The sequence below is a fragment of the Pogona vitticeps genome, chromosome 3, assembly GCF_051106095.1.
Source record: "Pogona vitticeps strain Pit_001003342236 chromosome 3, PviZW2.1, whole genome shotgun sequence".
Taxonomy (NCBI): Eukaryota; Metazoa; Chordata; class Lepidosauria; order Squamata; family Agamidae; genus Pogona; species Pogona vitticeps.
This window is the reverse complement of record NC_135785.1, coordinates 73,048,814-73,067,078: the sequence shown is the minus strand read 5'-3', so window position 1 is coordinate 73,067,078 and position 18,265 is coordinate 73,048,814. Positions and strand designations below refer to the sequence as shown.

The window sequence follows — 18,265 nt, the reverse complement described above, 5'->3', positions numbered from 1 at the left end:
TGCTGTGCACTCTGTGGCACTATTCTGTTTACATATAAATCCCACTATTTTCTGGGGGTTGCAATCCAGTTAATTGTTTAGGTCCAATCTTGGCTGGGATTACTGTTACTGGCTGCTGTGATGTGCAGTGTTGATGCAAGATCCTCATCAACACCCAGTTCTCCTTCCTGGTTTGTTGCCATGCTGTGCCATTCTCATTTCTTGTGGCATTGCTGGGCATCTCTTTTTGCTTGGCCCATCCTTCCTAAACACTGCCATTATGGCCATATTCTGTTTTCTTCTTGGAGATTATGAGATATTTCCCTATGTCTTGACCTGGTGGTGCTTCTTAAATGTGTGTGTGTTGAAGGTATTTATAGAACTTGATGTCAAGACTTCTTGGTTTCATGAGGAGGGTGGGATAATAAGATAGGCATTATATGATAACATTACCATAGTAAGGTCTATAATGCTCTCTTTCTCTGTGTGTGTACATATGCTTGTATCTGTGCTGCTTTTCTTATGGGACTGATACTAGTTTTTGTCTTGTTGTGAACAGCTTTGATAGATAAAATATAGACTCTGGTTTTATGAATTAAATGCTGACCAACGTCACCATGTACTTCTACCATATCCCTATATCCAACCACCTAGGGGCAATGCAAAGTTTTCATGGTGTCACCTAAGCTAAATATTTTCCTGTAGTTTTGATACGCAAGGAGTATCTTAGGTAGTAAAACTATTGAGGCTCTTAATTAGCTCATTATCCTACTTTCACGTGCTTTGGAAGCTCATAAGACTGGACTGGAAAGATTGCTACTTGAAATTATGTTATCATTTGTGTTTCTATTGGTGTACATTTGTATGAAGGATAATAGTGTAGTATAAATGAACTCCCCTTCACGGATTGTTGCCTTGTTGTGGCGAAGGGGCTTGAGTAATTCAGAGAAGCTGTGGGCTATTCCATGCAGGGACACCCAAGATGGACATGTCATAGTGGAGAGTTCTAACTAAACGCGATCCAGCTGGAGTAGGAACTGGCAAGCCACTCCAGTATCTTTGCCAAGAAAACCCCATAAACAGAAACAAAAGGCTAAAAGATATGTATGACACTGGAAGATGAGCCCCTCAGGTCGGAAGGTGTCCAACATGCTACTGAGGAAGAGCGGAGGACAAGTACAGGTAGTTACAGAGCTAATGAAGTGGTTGGGCCAAAGCCGAAAGGACGCTCAACTGCGGACGCACCTGGATGCTGGAAAGAAAAATAGTGCATGGGAACCTGGAATGTAAGATCTATGAACCTTGGTAAGCTGGATGTGGTCAAACAGGAGATGGCAGGAATAAACATTGACATCCTGGGTGTCAGTGAACTAAAATGGCCGGGAATAGGCGAATTCAATTCAGACAATTATCATATGTACTATTGTGTGCAAGAATCCCATAGAAGGAATGGAGTAGCCCTCATACTCAAGAAAAGAGTGGGAAAAGCTGTACTGGGATACAATCTCAAAAATGATAGAATGATTTCAATATGAATCCAAGGCAGACCTTTCAACATCACAATAATCCAAGTTTATGCACCAGCCACAGATGCTGAAAAGGCTGAAATTGACCAATTGTATGAAGACTTGCAACACTTTCTAGAACTGACACCAAAGAAAGATGTTCTTCTCATTCTAGGGGACTGGAATGCTAAAGTAGGGAGTCAAGAGATAAAAGGAACAACAGGTAAGTTTGGCCTTGGAGTTCAAAACAAATCTGGGCAAAGTCTAATAGAGTTTTGTCAAGAGAACAAGCCGCTCATCACAAACACTCTTTTCCAGCAACATAAGAGGCGACTCTACACATGGACATCACCAGATGGGCAATAGCGAAATCAGATTGATTATATTCTCTGCAGCCAAAGATGGAGAAGCTCTATACAGTCAGCAAAAACAAGACCTGGAGCTGATGTCGCTCTGATCATCAGCTTCTCATAGCAAAACTCAAGCTAAAACTGAAGAAAGTAGGAAAAACCACTGGGCTAGTCACAGTGGAAGTGAAGAACAGATTTAAGGAACTGGATTTGGTGGACAGAGTGGCGGAAGAACTATGGATGGAGGCTTGTAACATTGTACAGGAGGCAGCAACAAAAACCATCCGAAAGAAAAGGAAATGCAAGAAAGCAAAGTGGCTGTCCAACGAGGCCTTACAAATAGCAGAGAAGAGAAGAAAAGAAAAGAGAAGGAAAACAAAATGCAAGGGAGATAGGAAAAGTTACAGAAAATTGAATGCAGACTTCCAAAGAATAGCAAGGAGAGACAAGAGGGCCTTTTTAAATGGACAGTGCAAAGAAATAGAGGAAAATAATAGAAAGGGAAAAACCAGAGATCTGTTTAGGAAAATTAGAGATTTAAAGGAACATTTCATGCAGAGATGGACATGATAAACAACAAAAATGGTAGGGACATGACTTAACGACTAAACATCAAAAATAAATGAATATCTGTGTCAAACAAAAGGATTCACCTGACGAGTGTTCAGAAACAGTGCACCTGTATGAGTGAAAGATGTTCGTTATAACATACACTTTTCCTCAGGTATCTGTCTTGTATTTCATGATCTTTATTTTATTACTGCTAAATCACACTACTCTTTGGAAGCAAATCAGATTGCTAAGGGGCACATTGAAGAAATATTACTGGGAGTTAATGGGTGGAAATGAAAGGTCTCATTAATGTTTATATTGACCCTTGAGCTTTTAAAAATTAGTTTTTGATAAGAAACTATGTTAGTGTTATCTAGAAACATATACAATATACTGTATTAATATGTATGGAAAATGTTTCTTTATGCTAGACTTGGAAAACCACAACCTTTCCCCCACTGAATTGTTGATGTATTATTTTTTACATTTTGTGTGGTATTTGACATCTTTTGTATGGTAGATTGTTTTCATAGTTCAAAAAATGAGTGATGTAGCAACAGTGCAAAATAACTTTACAGTTATTTACAGTTAATTGTGAGTTTCGGGTGTGTTAAAATCTTGCACAAAATAGAAATACAATTGGAGAACAAGATAACTATTGTATTGAAAAATATATTACTGTATTGAAAAAAGTTTAAGATGCACCTGTATGTTTCAGTACCTAAGCACAGTAATTGACAGTAGTTTTTAGCTATTCTGGCTGAGAGCTTGCTCACTGAACATGTGTTTTGGCATATTCATAGGTGCTTATATTTATGTACATCTGCTAGGGTGGCAATATGCCCAGAGTTACAGTGCAGTGCTATGACAATTTCTGTAATGTGTTGTTGCTAAGAAAAAGAATTTTGTAGAATGAAGTGTCCAAATTGTAATAGCGCAGAGACTGTCTCAACTGTAGGATAGCATTACCATGTGAGGACGTCAGTGTGTTTGAAGCATTATGCCACTTTGAAATTGCTCACACATATTTGCTGTCTTTCACTTAAACCTGTCAGTGTTTGAAAAAAGAAGAATAATTTGTTCCTTCAGAAGCCTGTCATGAATGGCCAGAGGCAAAATAAATGTTTTGCTAGCTTGTGCACATTGTTTAGAACAGTATTTCCCAACCTTTTTCTAGCTGTGGTCTCCTTTTATAATAGCCAAATAACCTGTGGCTTTACTGCCATATTTGCCTTTAAAAGCATTTTTAATGCGGTAAACATATTTAAATAGACATTTCTGAATATAATTCCAACCTAATATATTAATATTAATATAGTAATACGTACATAATTATGGCGAGCTGTAAATCTTCCTCTAGAAGGAATAAAGTCAATACACAGAGAAGGACTCAGCTGGTATTGGCACCCCCTTTCCCAAAAGGATAAGTTCAAAGCTGAGAGGCTTCTGGATTTGACAGTATATTTGGAAGTCCAGGATTTGCTAGGAACCAGGAGTACCTCTTATTAGCTTTGGCTGATACATTAGTTGCAATACTATGTAGGAAAACCAAAAATAACAGTTATTAGACACAGAAAAATTATGTTGTAGGCCAGTGGTCCCGAACCTTGGGCTTCCAGATATTCTTGGACTTCATCTCCCAGAAATTGTGGCCAGTAGAGGTGGTGGTGAAGGCTTCTGGGAGTTGTAGTCCAAGAACATCTAGAGGCCCAAGGTTGGGGACCACTGTTGTAGGCTGTTTTGGGTTTCAGTTCCAGGGAAAGGCAGGATAAATCAACTAAATGAAGGAGTCTGAGGTGTATATACATTCTCACTGTTGGCCTCTTCCTTCCTGAGAGGTATATACTTGTCTCTATCTATTACTCTGCTTATTCTGTTTTATATTTTGTAAAAGAAAAAACAGAGAGAGAGAAAGAGAGAGATGTTGCTGGATGTGGATTTATCAGAGTTCCTTTGTCCCATGCGTTTTGAACAAAGAGAGGTGTCCCTGGGGGACCTGTTGCCTCTGCTGCAATGGATTTTGAACAAAACGTTACATGCTAACATTTAAGCTGAACTGGAGCTGTGCTCGAAATCCTGGCAGGTGATTCTGTTATGTGCATATCAGGATTGTTTGGATATTCTTTTTGCAAATATTTAAAATCATAGCTGCGTTGGAAAATAGTCGTTTTAACATTTTCACGGATTATTGCAGTACTTCTGCAGGTTTGGCAAAGTTCTAAGAAGGGGCTATCATTTTTAGTATACATTATTTTGTTGTAGACTAGAAGATATTTCTTTTAAGCCACATGTGTTTCTACTCTATCTTATTTGGCAGAGGGACCATATCATTTCAAACCAGCATGTACTTTGTTCGCCTTATCAGGGTAGATGTTCATTTCCAGAGAATGCACATTAACTGCTTACTCATTGAGCAGTGAAGCATTCTGTCTATGCAACTGTTAATTATCTTGTTTCTTGTGATGCTCAGCTGGTATAGCAATTGTACAGAGAAGAGTCCTCTAGATCTAATTTAGATATATTAACATTTGTGTTTCAGTATTCTCTAGCAATTCTCCAGAAAACAATGAAAGTCCTTTTGCTGAAAGATCCCAAAGAAAGTGAAAATGGACCAGATCCATATATAAAAGTAAGTAAACTTAAATAAACTTAGAAAACTTTAGTAAATTGTATTTGAATTATTCTCTAGTTTAAATCTAATTCTGCGTTTTAGCTTAATGGACTCATTTGGCTGTATCTTGTTTCAAAAATACAGTATATAGCTTAAGTAGATGATGTGAAACCAAGATATGATGTGAAACCAAGATATATTTCAAGACTATATAGATATAGATAGATATAGATATAGATATAGATAGTCTTAAGGAAATATATCTTGGTTTCACACCATACTTTCTAAAAGATCAAAGTTTCTAAAATGTGGTATTTTCCGACTTATACCCCTAACAATATCTTAAGTCTGTGCCATTACCACCACCATCATGTTTAAGTACAGAGTGACTGTTTGAAGTGCAGAGTCTCTGAGATGGATAGATTTGCCAAATCTATCCAAATCTTGCCAAATCTACGCCAAATCTTGAATCGGCTGAATTTTTTGAGCAATATCATTGCATGTTTTCTTTGTTTATTATTTATTTAAAATATTTATATGCTGCCTTTCTCCTAAAGGATCCAAGGTGACTTACAGTATTAAAAGAAACAAAGTTATAAGCTAAAATAATAAGATTACAATACAGTATTTAAAAAAAGTAAACAGATATCATATTAAAACTTACAAATAACATCAATTAACAATTGAGAGTCAACAATCTAAAATATGTAAGAAAATGTGCAACTATTTTTTTAACCTGCCAGAACCCTGTTGAAGATTTACACCAGCGTAGGTATAATTGCAGAAACTACAGTAGCAAATTGCTGATAGTCAAAGTGTTATTGCTCACATGCCAGCAGCTTGTTGATTAATTCCAGTTGGCATGGTGGTTTGCTTAATAGTTTAGGTATCTGGCTGCAGAGCCGGAGGTTGAGTTTGATTCACCACTGTGCCCCCCATGAGTAGATCCAGGCTGTGTGGCCATGAGGAAGCTGCACAGTCCCAGGACACCCTGAGAAGAAAGGAATGGTAAATCATTTCTGAATATTCTCTGTCTGTGAGACCCTGAAAAGGGTCACCATAAATCAGAATTGACTTGACAACACATGATTATTTTGTTGTAAGCTGCCTAGAGTGGTCTTAATTGACTAGATAGGCGGGATATAAATAAAATAAATAAAATAAAAAATATGATTATTTTATTTATTGCTCATTCACACACTTATATAAATCTCCAAAGGATTCTAGACGCTAATTTTTAAAACCATTACAGGCATTTTACAGAAATGTTGCGTGTGCATTGCCTTTACCTTTGTACTTGTCATATTTATGAAATACTATCTCCATTATTGTTGAATAAAATGTGTCCATCACTGGCCATGACTCTCTTAATTATGACTTGTTTCAAACTACATTGTTGGCAAATGCCAGTGGAGTCCAATACATTTCTCTTCAGAACAAGCCTCATTGTTTGCTATAGAGCTTTATCTATTAAGTGTACAGCACTGCAACTTGAGTTGTCCTGCTAGTTAATGAAGTGCCAGAAACATTATTAAAAATGTAAATGTCAATGCTCATTGCATGCTACAAAATTGGGTATATTCTGTTCATAGGAGCTGAGCTCACACGGCCTTGAAGCAACTTTGATTCCAGTTTTAGCATTTGAATTTATTTCTCTACAGGCTTTCTTTGAAAAAGTAAGTTTTACATTCTGTTTCTGTTAATAGCCTGGTAAAATTATACAACTGTTTTAGTTTACTCTTGAATACATTTATTTGGTTAAGCAGCTAGCTTCCCCTGCTATGAAGCTGTGATGGTGCCTGTTGGGAGAAGTGGGTGTTACAGACATTCTGTCATTGGAAGAGGAAATTCCTTAAGTACTGAGAGCATGTGAGTGATTAGGCAAGACAATTTTTTCTTCATGTAATTAGGAAATTGGCTTGCTTTTGTTTTGTGATCAGTTTTCAGTACTAAAGCACAGAATCCCTTTGAGGTCTAATTTCTGTGGCATAAAAGTCTGGCTGCTCTAATTCTCCAGCATTCACATATTTTCAGCTCTATTCATGTACTATCTATAGCAGTGATGGTGAGCCTATGGCACGTGTGCTACAGCTTGCACGCAGAGCCCTTTTTGCAGGCACACGAGCCATGTCACCAGATCGCTACTCCCCTCCCCGCAGTCAAACCTGAGAAGGCGGCTGCAGCCGCAGTGCTGGCGCTTCAACAGGCGGTTTGACGGAGCAGCTGGTGCTGGCGGCGGATCGGGAGTGGGGTCTCGAGGCACCTCTGTGCCTGGGATTCCCCCTTCCACTGCCACTTCCGGTTTCACTGCTACCACGGCATGCTGCCCGTTGTTTTTTTTCCTCCCCAGTTTGGGCACATGAGCCCAAAAAGGTTCACAGCCACTGATCTCCAGTGTCTACTTCTGCCTCCATTTCAGAATCATAAAATTGGCATGCTTTACTCTTTTGAATATGTTTTTGGTGTTGCTTTTATTTACCAATTTTTAGTGTGGTATTGCTTGATCCTTTTTACTATTTGTATACTTACTAGTTTTAGCTTTAATATTGTCTATTCATGATGTCACCTCCTTTGAGTCCTTTTTAAGGAGAAGAGCAAGGTAAAAATATTTTGAGTAAATAAATAAAATGCTGGCCACAGTTAGTACTTACTGCTGTTTTGATGTGAACATCACAGAGATCTTTGGGTAGAGTGGGCGGCATATAAATAAATAAATAAATAAATAAATAAAATTAATTAATTAATTCCATGGTGAAAAGGGAATTTACCCTCATTGCCCTGATCACCTGAACCTGAGAAGGGATGATACATATCTGACAGCATTGATGGGGAAAGCTGATAAGAAATTATATCTCTTTGAACATGATTTGGGTTAACCAGCGAAATACTGTAGTTTAAAGCTGATACAGTGGGGTCTTGACTTGAGAACTTAATCCGTATTGGAAGGTGGTTGTCAAGTCAAAAAGTCTGTAAGTCAAGTCTCCATTGACCTACAGTGCATTGAAAACCGATTAATCCCATAACAGGCCGTTTTTGTTCCATTTTGGTTTTTTTCTGGTCTGTAAGTCAAATCTCAGTCTGCAAGTCAAACCTAAATTTTGCGGCCAGAGAAGTCTGTAACTCAAAAAGTCTGTAAGTCAAGCCGTCTGTAAGTCAAGGGTCGACTGTATATAGTTAAGGAATGGTTTCTGATGTCCTCTTGTGTCCCTCATCGTGCCTCAAGGGATACAGGCAGTGGTTTGTTGACCACTGGCCATTTGGCACTGCCATTTACACCAGTGAAAAGAACCAGTAGGATTGATTTTAAATCAATACTTACCCAAGGCCTGTTGATTCAGTGGGCATAACTCTAGTTGTGACTAACAATTGGATTTAGTCCTGTATGTTCAGAATTGCGTCCTAAAACTCTGAGAGATATTTAATGGCTGTTGAAAGGCGTAAAAGCAAGGGATAGGGGGATAATTAGTTACTATTTTGATAATTGTCATTCCTTTGTGGCTTAACATTGTAAATGGCCAGCTTTTTTGTTAGCGTATTTGGGAATTGTTACTCACTGAGGCAGAGCACTTTAAATACTGATTTAATAACAAACTGCAAGTAGGATTGTAATTAATAATCGTATTCCTAATGTTGTCTGTCTTATAAGACTACTTGTTTCTGCCTCAGGATCAAATACATAGGTTTTCTAAACCCGTTGTTTATAAACTGGAGTTTATAAATTTAGCAGTTAAAAGCTCATTACTAGCTGAGTGAGAGCCCCCCAAGTTGAGACAGTATCTATTAACTGCTATTTAAATGAGGGTAAAAAGCAAGTGAATCTTCCCTTGCATTTTGAATGCATGACAAATATTTCATTTTCTTAATGTTCCTGTCAGTTACTCAGGAACAGGTTATTGGTATAACCTTTCTACTGGCACATCTTTTACCTTATCCCACTGCTGCCAAATCAAAGCAGTGGGAATGCAGGGAAAATGCCAGTGTGTGTGGTTGTGCTCAGGGCTGTGATGGTGAGCTTTAGTTGATGGTTGAAAGAACTCTTTTTTTTCAAAATGGAAAGCATCTTCTATGTATATATGATAAATATTCTCATTAATAGGATTTGGAGTTGTTAACTGCATGCTGATGACCATATTAATTTTCCATTAAAATATTCCCCACTGCATACAGTGGTGCCTCGCTTTACGATTGTCCCGCATTACGACGAAACTGCATTACAACAATCTTTTTGTGATCACAAAACGATGGTCTAAATGGGTTTTTTTCGCTTTGCGATGATCGGTTCCCTGCTTTGGGAACTGATTCTTTGCTTAATGATGATTTTTAAACAGCTGATCAGCAGATTCAAAATGGCCACTGGGTAAACAAAATGGCTCCCCGCTGTTTTCTGGGACGGATTCCTCACAAGACAGGCAGCGAAAATGGCTGCCCTATGGAGGATCTTCACTGGACTGTGAGTTTTGACCCCATTGGAATGCATTGAAGGGGTTTCAGTGTGTTTCAATGGGTTTTTTTTTTCGCTTTACAATGTTTTCGCTTAACGGCAATTTTCCTGGAACGGATTATCGCCGTTAAGTGAGGCACCACTGTAACTGAATTATATATAATTGAGATTTTCAAATCCAAATGTGCAAGTTGTGTGTGCACAGATGGAATGCTTTTCTCTCAGAATCTCTGATCTCTCCTAAGCTTTTGTGGGCCCTTGCTGACAGGCCAGAAGTGAAGATGGAACTTTTTTCTGCCCCCAACCCTTGAACAAACTTATTCATATGAGACAGAAATAGCAAGATCATGGTAATTGTTTACCTTTAAGGTTTTGACAAAAGGACTGTCATGCATAACCAAGACCTTTACTTTCAAAAGCATTATATCAAAGATGTCTGTGTTGTCTTCTATTTCTCAAAGTTCATCAATTTGGCTACAATAGGTAATGCTTGATTATTTTTCTCATTTTTTGCTGGTGAATAGCTTTGTCATCCTGAACAATATTGTGGGCTCATTTTTACCAGTCCAAGAGCTGTTGAAGCTGTCAAGTTATGTCTGGGGCATAATTCTAAAGAAGAAGGTAAGTAGGAATTTGAGCAGTCCAATAAGTAAAACAAAATGTGTTGAGCCAATTTTGTGTTTCTTTTTCCCCCCCAGACAGACAGACATTTTAAACTGCATTTTCCAGAATGATTCTACGGCACTGATGAACTGTCTGAATTCTTAATTAAATGCTTGGGAATTGTTAACCTAGTATGTTAATTAAATGTCATTTCAGAAACATGTTACCCTTAATGGAATAAAAGTGGATGGTATTATAGCAGTATAATTTTAAAAACATGTTCATCGACTAATATATGTGCTTATAAATGTGTTTCTCATCAGTAGTTTAATGCTTTGGATATTGTTACATGTCCTGTTTTTTTCTTTCTTTCAAGCTATGTGTTAATGTGGGTCGTTCACTGCAACCCAGTACATCATTAGTAGATGCACAAAAATGTTAATGGCATTAAACTAATTTGGTGTTTACGGTAATGTGGTAGCTTTAATAACATTTTTGAGGATCAGGACTGTTCAAGCAAAATCGTAACTCCTGTATCATGTTTCTCACCTTTCATCTATGCCATTTAGAGCCGAATTGTGAATTGCTGTTGTTAGTCTCTCAGTTACCACGTACAGAGACCCAGAACAGACCCCTCATTCTAGGAGAGAGAGACTTTAGGTGAGGGGAAATGATGTCTGGGGATAGCAGCAGATTTTGCCAAGAAAAGATAGAACTTTGGTTGGAAACAAGTCTGTACTTCCCCAGCTTGTCTACTTGAATTTTTTTGTGGGTGAAGGGTTGGTACAGTCTCTTACTTAAACTTATAAGAGAGTGAAATAATTGTCACATTTGGTTTGTGGCATATTACAGTGTTTCTTAAGTTGTGGTCTGACTCATTAATTGAAATAATATCAACTGTATGTCCTGATGGCAATTTTTAGAGTATTTATTTATTTATTTATTTATTCATTCATTCATTCATTCATTCATTCATTCATTCATTTATTTATTCATTTATTGTATTTATACCCCGCCTATCTAGTCATTTCGACCACTCTAGGCGGCTTACAATTGTATTTTAATTGTTTCATCTTTTTATTGTACAGTATTTCTATTGTATTTTAATTGTTGCAAGCTGCCCAGAGACCTTTGGGTAGAGTGGGCAGCATATAAGGTAAGTCAGTCAGTCAGTCGGTCAGTAAATAAATAAATAAATAAATAAATAAATAAATAAATAAATAAATAAATAAATAAATAAGTTTTGACCCACTTTCAGGTGGGATTCTGTGTTGCAACATACTCTCACTCTTTGCTTGACCATCTCGTGTCATGGCTACATTGCACCTTTTCCCTCTGGAGTGACGCCACCATTGGTAACTCCACATATAGCTACTGCATGCATGGACATGTGTAGGAGCTGAAGTAGTTTAGAGAGGAAAGCTGTACCATGCAAAGTTGGTGGAGGGGAATGAAGAAAGAGAAAATGGACCACAGATGGACAGCATGGCTGGCAAAGTGTGAGGGGATTAACAAGAGAGAATGGAAGTGAAAGATCAAACCAGTTGTACTTTAGTCATTGGAGTGAGCATTTTGATCCAAACAAAAATCCTATCTCTTAGGCAAGAACAAATCATGACTTACGGCTTTTACTTATGAGACAGGAGAGGCAGGCCAGATTTCCTAAACGATGGAAGGAAAGTCTGTTGTTTGTCTAGTTGCTTCGTCTTGCAGTTGGAACCAATGTGGGAGGAATCAAACAATATGCATGAGCATGTTGGGTTCTTCACTGTAATGTCAGAAAAAACATTCTGAAAGTTTTTGTTGCATTTTTTATCATCTGTAAAAATGCAATAAGGAAGACAAGTACTGTAACTTAATCTGCAGGCTTAAAAATAATCACCTATGACTAAGTTTTATTGAACTCAGTGGACCATACTTCTGCATAGTCACTAGTCAAGTTTTCAAGCATTTTGGACTGTTTTTATAGTGAAGAGAAATGTGATTTTGTTTGCTTTGGTTTGTACTGCCGCTGGTATTTACATATAGTGATAGTTGTTAATATTTTACTGAGCTCACCTATTTTCAGAAGAAATAATATTTACAGCAAACATCCAAATTACAATTTTAATATTTATGTATTAGGGCTTACACAAAATCTAATGTTTTACAGTTTGGAAAAATTCTCTGAGAGACCAGTGGAATATGAAATCAGTTTATGTTGTGGGAAAGGCTACGGCAGGTCTGGGTAAGCCTCATTTTAAAAAGAATTATTCAAATATTAATACAAACTATTCAGCATGCTTTGCAGTAAATACACATTTATTTTTCTGTATGGAAAAAGTCTTATTAAAACAACCTCAGCCAACATATTCTGTTCTTTGCTGTTTGTTTGCTCATAATGCTGCAGTATAGTTCAGAATATCTTTTAGCCAACAGCAACATCAGAAGGTATGTCACTAATTAAGCATAAGAAACAATTAAGCTTCAAGATTCTCACTGAAATTACACATTTTGCACTTCTCAGGACTCTCTGTGATGTTAAAAAAAACACATTTTGCCTTAGAATTTGCATGCTTGTGAGGCTTGTAGTTCATTTTCCTATACATGAAATGTCCATATATTTTAAAAATACAAGTGAATTAAAATATATACAATTGAGAAATCTTCACAAGCACTCTTTTAGTCAGTGGGAAAGGACAACAAAAAAAGGCTGTTACCAGAAATTGTGCCTTCTCAGTCATGGCTCCTGACTTGTGGAATGGCCTCGTGGTAGAAATTTGCCAGGCCTCCCACTGCCCCCAATCCTTTAAGAGAATGTTAAAAACAGTGTTGTTCCAAGAAGCACTTAAAGACATCCTCTCATAAGTCGATTCCTGTTTTTGTTTCCTGGAATGTGCCATCATTTGAGGTTTTATATATTTTATGGGTTTATTTGGGGATGTCTAACGTTGGTTTGTTGGGTGGTTGGGGTTGCTGTTTTATTGTGCTGTTGTAAACCGCTTAGAGTAGTGCTTTGCACTAAGTCAGTGGTACATACAATACAATACAATACAATACAATACAATACAATACTATACTATACTATACTATACTATACTATACTATACTATACTATACTATACTATACTATACTATACTATACTATACTAGGAATTAAACCCCATTAGGATAAGAGGAGCTTATTACCAAATGCCTGTGTATAGGATCACAGCCGTAGTGAGTTTGGTTGATATGGTTGTGTCTGCTTATGCTTTTGTTTATACATGTATATGTGTACATAAAGAGATTGGACACTTTTATGTAATAAGGTTGCTGGGCCAAAGGTAGGAGATTTTGGTATAAACCATAAATCATTTACTAGATTACTATAACTAGTTTGGCATTGGCTAGAATCCTACTGGTTATGTCTGCCAGCATAATGCCAGCGGCTTAACTTTCAGTGGCAAAGTGCCACCAGTTAAGAAGTCAGTGGAGGTTGCTGAGGTGGGCAACCGAAGATGTCTCCTCTGACTTTTTAACTTGTAATGCACCACAGGAGGTTACACTGATAGAAATATACGGTAGGATTCTAGCCAACAAGGTTTATAAGGAAATACCTATTTGGATATTTGCAATAAAGGATTAATAGAATTCCATCTGTTTCATTTATTTGTTGTTGTATGCTGTCAACTCACTTCTGAGCTTTCAAGGCATATGAGATATAAAAGAGTGGTTTTACCAGAACCACCACCCCCGGTTAATTTTCATGGCTAAGCAGTGATTTGAACCCAGGTCTTCTAAGTCCTTATGAATTACTCAATCCAATATACTATGCTGGCATCTATTTCGTTAATAATTATGTGCTATCAATTCTATTTCAACCTATGGTGACTCTTTCCAGGATTGTTTAGGTCTAGAATGCTTAAAAGTGGCTTACCTTTCCCTTCTTGTGACTTCTTAACTTTCTGCAGTTTAATATTGGAAGTTACACTGATGGAAATATACAACAGGATCCCAGTCACGAGGACACTCTGGGTCTGTTCATCTTACTCAGGGCTACATAGGCTACCTGTTCTTCTGAGAGTCACAGTTGGGAGTTAAACATGTGACCTCTGGTTCCATCATCAGGGACCCAATTCACTGAGCTATCCAGTCAGCTATAAAATGCTCATGTGCAGTCTAACTTGGACCTCTGTATCGTATATTGTGTCACCTTGGTTAGCTGACAGGGCAGGAAGCTTGATTCTTCATCTGAATCAACACTGGCTTCTGCACAGGCAAAATCAGAATCCAGCCAAGAGGTTTTATGGGCCTACTAATTCAATAAAAGCTGCAGCTCTCAGAGAATCTACATTTAATCATTAGGGACGTGTCATTTGGTTGTTTTAGACTCCCAGAATTCTCCTTGGATTCTTGAGGCAGCATTCTGGGAGTTCCAACCCACAGATGCACACCTACAGACAGGCATATTTTGCTTTCCTGGATCAGATGCAGGCTCAGGCTTCATGCCTGTCTCTCTGTCTACTTCCTGTTGAAAATGTAGGAAAATGTAAGCCACCATGGTGGTTTCTGGGAGCTACTGCTCTTTCTGCTAAATAGAGATTACAGTATCTTCTGAAGGCCAATATATTGAGAATGCACTAGGAGAATCCTGGGAATTGGAGTTAAAAAAATCTGACTAGCACACCCCTATTAATCATTTTTCCAAAGCGATGTAGAGAGCCTACATTTCTAGTGACCAGTTGATTCCGTAGCTGAGGAATCAGGCTGGGTGTGTGTTTGCTTAATCTTTAAAAATCCTACTGTCTGAGCACTGACTCCTTGAAGGCATGCTGCCTTTAGCCACATCCTCCTCCTCCTAATTCAAGTCTTTCCTGGAAGCCTTCTGGCATTATTGTGATTTTAGTGTAGGTGGCATTTTATTTTATTTTTTATTTAAAAATATTTATATTCCCTTTTAAAATTTTCACTCAAAAAAAAGCCTTGAGGCATTAAGCATTAAAAGTGTTAAATATAATGGATCAGAACAGGCCAAAGTAAATGGCCCTCCTGGTTCACACAGATGAATATGTGGGAGGAGTGGTCTAAATAATAATGCAATCTAGATAAATACATGCTTTATGGCTGGCATTATTTCTTTATGCAAGCTGCCCTTAGTAATATTTAGAAGGATAGGTCTGCAAATGAGAGAAAATTAAAGTAATGGGTTTTCAAACACATTAAGAATCTTCCTTCCATCTATTTTTGACTTCCTGGACCTTCAGCATGACATTTTAGTTTTTTCAACATCAATAATAGAAATGAAAGGGTTTGGGGCCCTTGCTTTTAATTTTGTTTTGTTTTGCCCTCCCTCACCCCCTACCAGTTGGATTCTCAGGATCTCCTCAGGAACTGTGGAAGTCTACACAAATGGTTTCACTTACATCTTACAGGCTTCATGTTGCCCATCAACTCACTACTCCCCTGGAACTTGACTGTGCTGTATTTAGATAGATAGTGCATTCTAACTAGAGATAGGGGTATTTGTACATGAATACAAATACCCCCGCACAGGTGGACATAATGAGGGTCTGAACTGTCCACTCACCTATCTGCTGCGGCTTCTGGCTCCACACTCCCTTCCAGTTGCTCCGGAGCTGGTGGTTGACTAGCCACTCATCAACCTGACAGGGAGGCTTGTGTTCCTTCCTTCTGCCAGGAGTGGCTAGTCAACTGTGAGCTCCAGAGCGATTGGAAGGGAGTGCGGAGGTGCTGGTGGCAGTAGCGGATGGGTGAGTGGATGTCTACCTGTGCGGGGGTATTCATATACGAATACGAATACCCCCATCTCTAATTCTGATTTACCTATCATTATCAAAAAAATGCTTTAAACAGAATTGTGAGGTGTCAGGAAGTATTTTTAGAGGACATATGTCAGTGAGCTACTCTTATTCTCTTTTAGTAGCTGCACTGGGCCTCGTACCACAAGGAGAAGACTGTGGAAATGCAGAAAAACTCTCTGGATATATTTGTTCCCGTAAGTGGATAAAATTATTTTAATGACTGAATTATTGCTTCATCATTGACAGATCAAACATATGGTTGCAACCATATTTAGTGCATTCCCCTGCCCCCCCATCCTGGGGATATTAAAGTTCAAAATATTGACATTAAAGTCTACCCTGCCTAGGGTTGCCAGATACATGTGTACGAAAAGGAGGACATTGAAAGCCAAAAAGGAGGACAAAGGAGGACATATTTGGAGGGCTCTGTGCACGGGGTGGGGTAGGGTGGGGGGGCATGTCACTTTTGGAATTAGGTATTAGGGAGAATAGCTCTTTGATCATGGGGCAATACCATAACCATTCAACCTACTCAGTCTTGAAAGGTCAAGACTGGGAAAGTTACATTTTTTGGACTACAAAACTTAGAATCCACTGGCCACTGTGTTTTTGTGTTTTTAAAAATGTTTAAAAATAAAAACAAAACAAAACAAATCTACATATACACTTACTGGGCTCCCAGGACCAATGGAGGCAATCTGTTCCTTCCTTTAATGGAGACCCATCCCCCTTGTTTTATTTATTGATTTTTTAATTTTAATAAAAGCATAATAAAGTGAAATAAAAAGTTTAAAAAGTTGTGTGACAGATTTGAAACACTTTATAAAAACCAGGAAAAAAACAGAAGGCGTGGATTTCTCTCAGCTTGAGAAATGCAAAGGGTGGAGAAAATGGATTTGCAGAAACACACACGCGCACGCACACACACACAAAGCCATTTTCTCCACCCTTTGCAATTTCTCAAGCTGAGAGAAATCCGCTTGTGTGTGTGTGTATGTTCCAGCTCCCGCAAGCATAGGGGATAACTCTGCATATGCTCCTGGACCTGGAAACACACTCTGCACATGCCCCAGGGTCAGGGGAGGGAATCAGGGCAGAAGGGGGAGATAAAAGTGACCCCTTAGGAGGAAGGAGGGACGCGCCCGACCCTTATTTCCCTGGCTTTGAATCGCCACACCCTCCAAACCCCAGACCAGCCTCCCCTCCGGCAGGCAAGCAAGTGCACTCACTTCACTCCTGTCCAGGTTTCCATCCATCCATCCATCCATCCATCCATCCATCCATCCATCCATCCATCCATCCATCCATCCATCCATCCATCCATCCATCCATCCATCCATCCATCCATCCATCTCTCTTGCACCTTCCTGCCTTATTCAGCTCCCAGGCAGAAGCAGCCATCCACAAGCTGGGGATTGATTACCCAGGGCTGTCAGTCCTAAACAATCAAGCCACCTTATCTCTGATCTGAAAGAAGCATAGGATTTACAAGGGCCTCAGGCAAGGAAGTAACAGGGAGCGGTTGGGCTGCAGGGGGTGGAGGAGGGGTGGGGTGGGGGTGGAGATACAAAAGCTGGACATTTTGACATTTTTAGTCTTGCCTGCCAGATGGAGGACATGCTCCTGAAAAGTAGGACATGTCCTCCTTTTGCCGGACGTCTGGCAACCCTAACCCTGCCATATATCTACCTACAATAGCTCTGCACATTCTCATCCAGTTTTTATAGTGAGTTTCAGTGCTTAAGTACTATACATTGTTAACACATTATTCTAACAAGTTTATTTTTAAATATTTACTTATTTATTTATTGGATTTCTATCCCGCCCATCTAAATCAAAGGTCTACCAATATGCAATCCCAGAACACTTTTGTTATTGATGGCAATAATAAAAGTAGTGATAATGTTTAAGCAAAATAATCCTCATGATAAATAAAGTCCATCTGGCATGAAATGTGGACTAGTATGGTTTTTGTTATACTTAAAATGCAAGAAATTAAATATCCATTTTTTTAAAAGGCAGCTGGGGTGACACTTTTAAAAAAAAAGAAAAAGTACAGTGCAGCATGTTGAATATAGATTAGGTTAGCCCCATTGAAACAAAATTGAATTGAAGTTATCCAGCTGATTTCAGTTGGACTAAAATTGCAGTGGGCGGCCTCTAGATGTCTAGGATCTATGTAGGTGCTTCTCCAGACTTTGGAGATCTGTTCCTGCTTCCCTCCAATATTTGTCAGTTGTTTCTTTGACTTTGAAGAAGCATGAAAGCTTCCATTCCATTAAGGAAATAAGCCTCCAGGTCGTGCAGGGCAGTCCTGCCATGTTTGCCCCACAATCCGTTCTGAGCTCAGGGGCTTTCCAAGCAGGCCAGGGTGGGGTGGCAGAAGTCTATTTAAAATTTCCCTCCAAAACACATATAGAGCATAAGGGGCTTTTTAAATT

At 38.6% G+C, this 18,265-nt stretch overlaps 1 protein-coding gene across 8 annotated transcripts in view; it reads left to right on the top strand.

Moving 5' to 3' along the window:
- The window catches only part of UROS (uroporphyrinogen III synthase), a 29,533-nt gene that overhangs the window by 1,852 nt on the left and 9,416 nt on the right, over positions 1-18,265 (top strand). For 5 of the 8 annotated variants that reach the window (XM_072995415.2, XM_020791496.3, XM_078391200.1 and 2 more), the window contains exons 2-6: positions 4,926-5,015; positions 6,590-6,673; positions 9,963-10,059; positions 12,194-12,268; positions 15,944-16,018. In XM_072995415.2, coding sequence (XP_072851516.2) covers positions 4,926-5,015; positions 6,590-6,673; positions 9,963-10,059; positions 12,194-12,268; positions 15,944-16,018 — 421 coding nt within the window. Of the gene's footprint in view, positions 1-4,925; positions 5,016-6,589; positions 6,674-9,962; positions 10,060-10,610; positions 10,702-12,193; positions 12,269-15,943; positions 16,019-18,265 lie in introns of all 8 variants that reach the window. The other 3 variants (XR_013543930.1, XM_078391199.1, XM_020791498.3) reach the window with 2 other exon arrangements.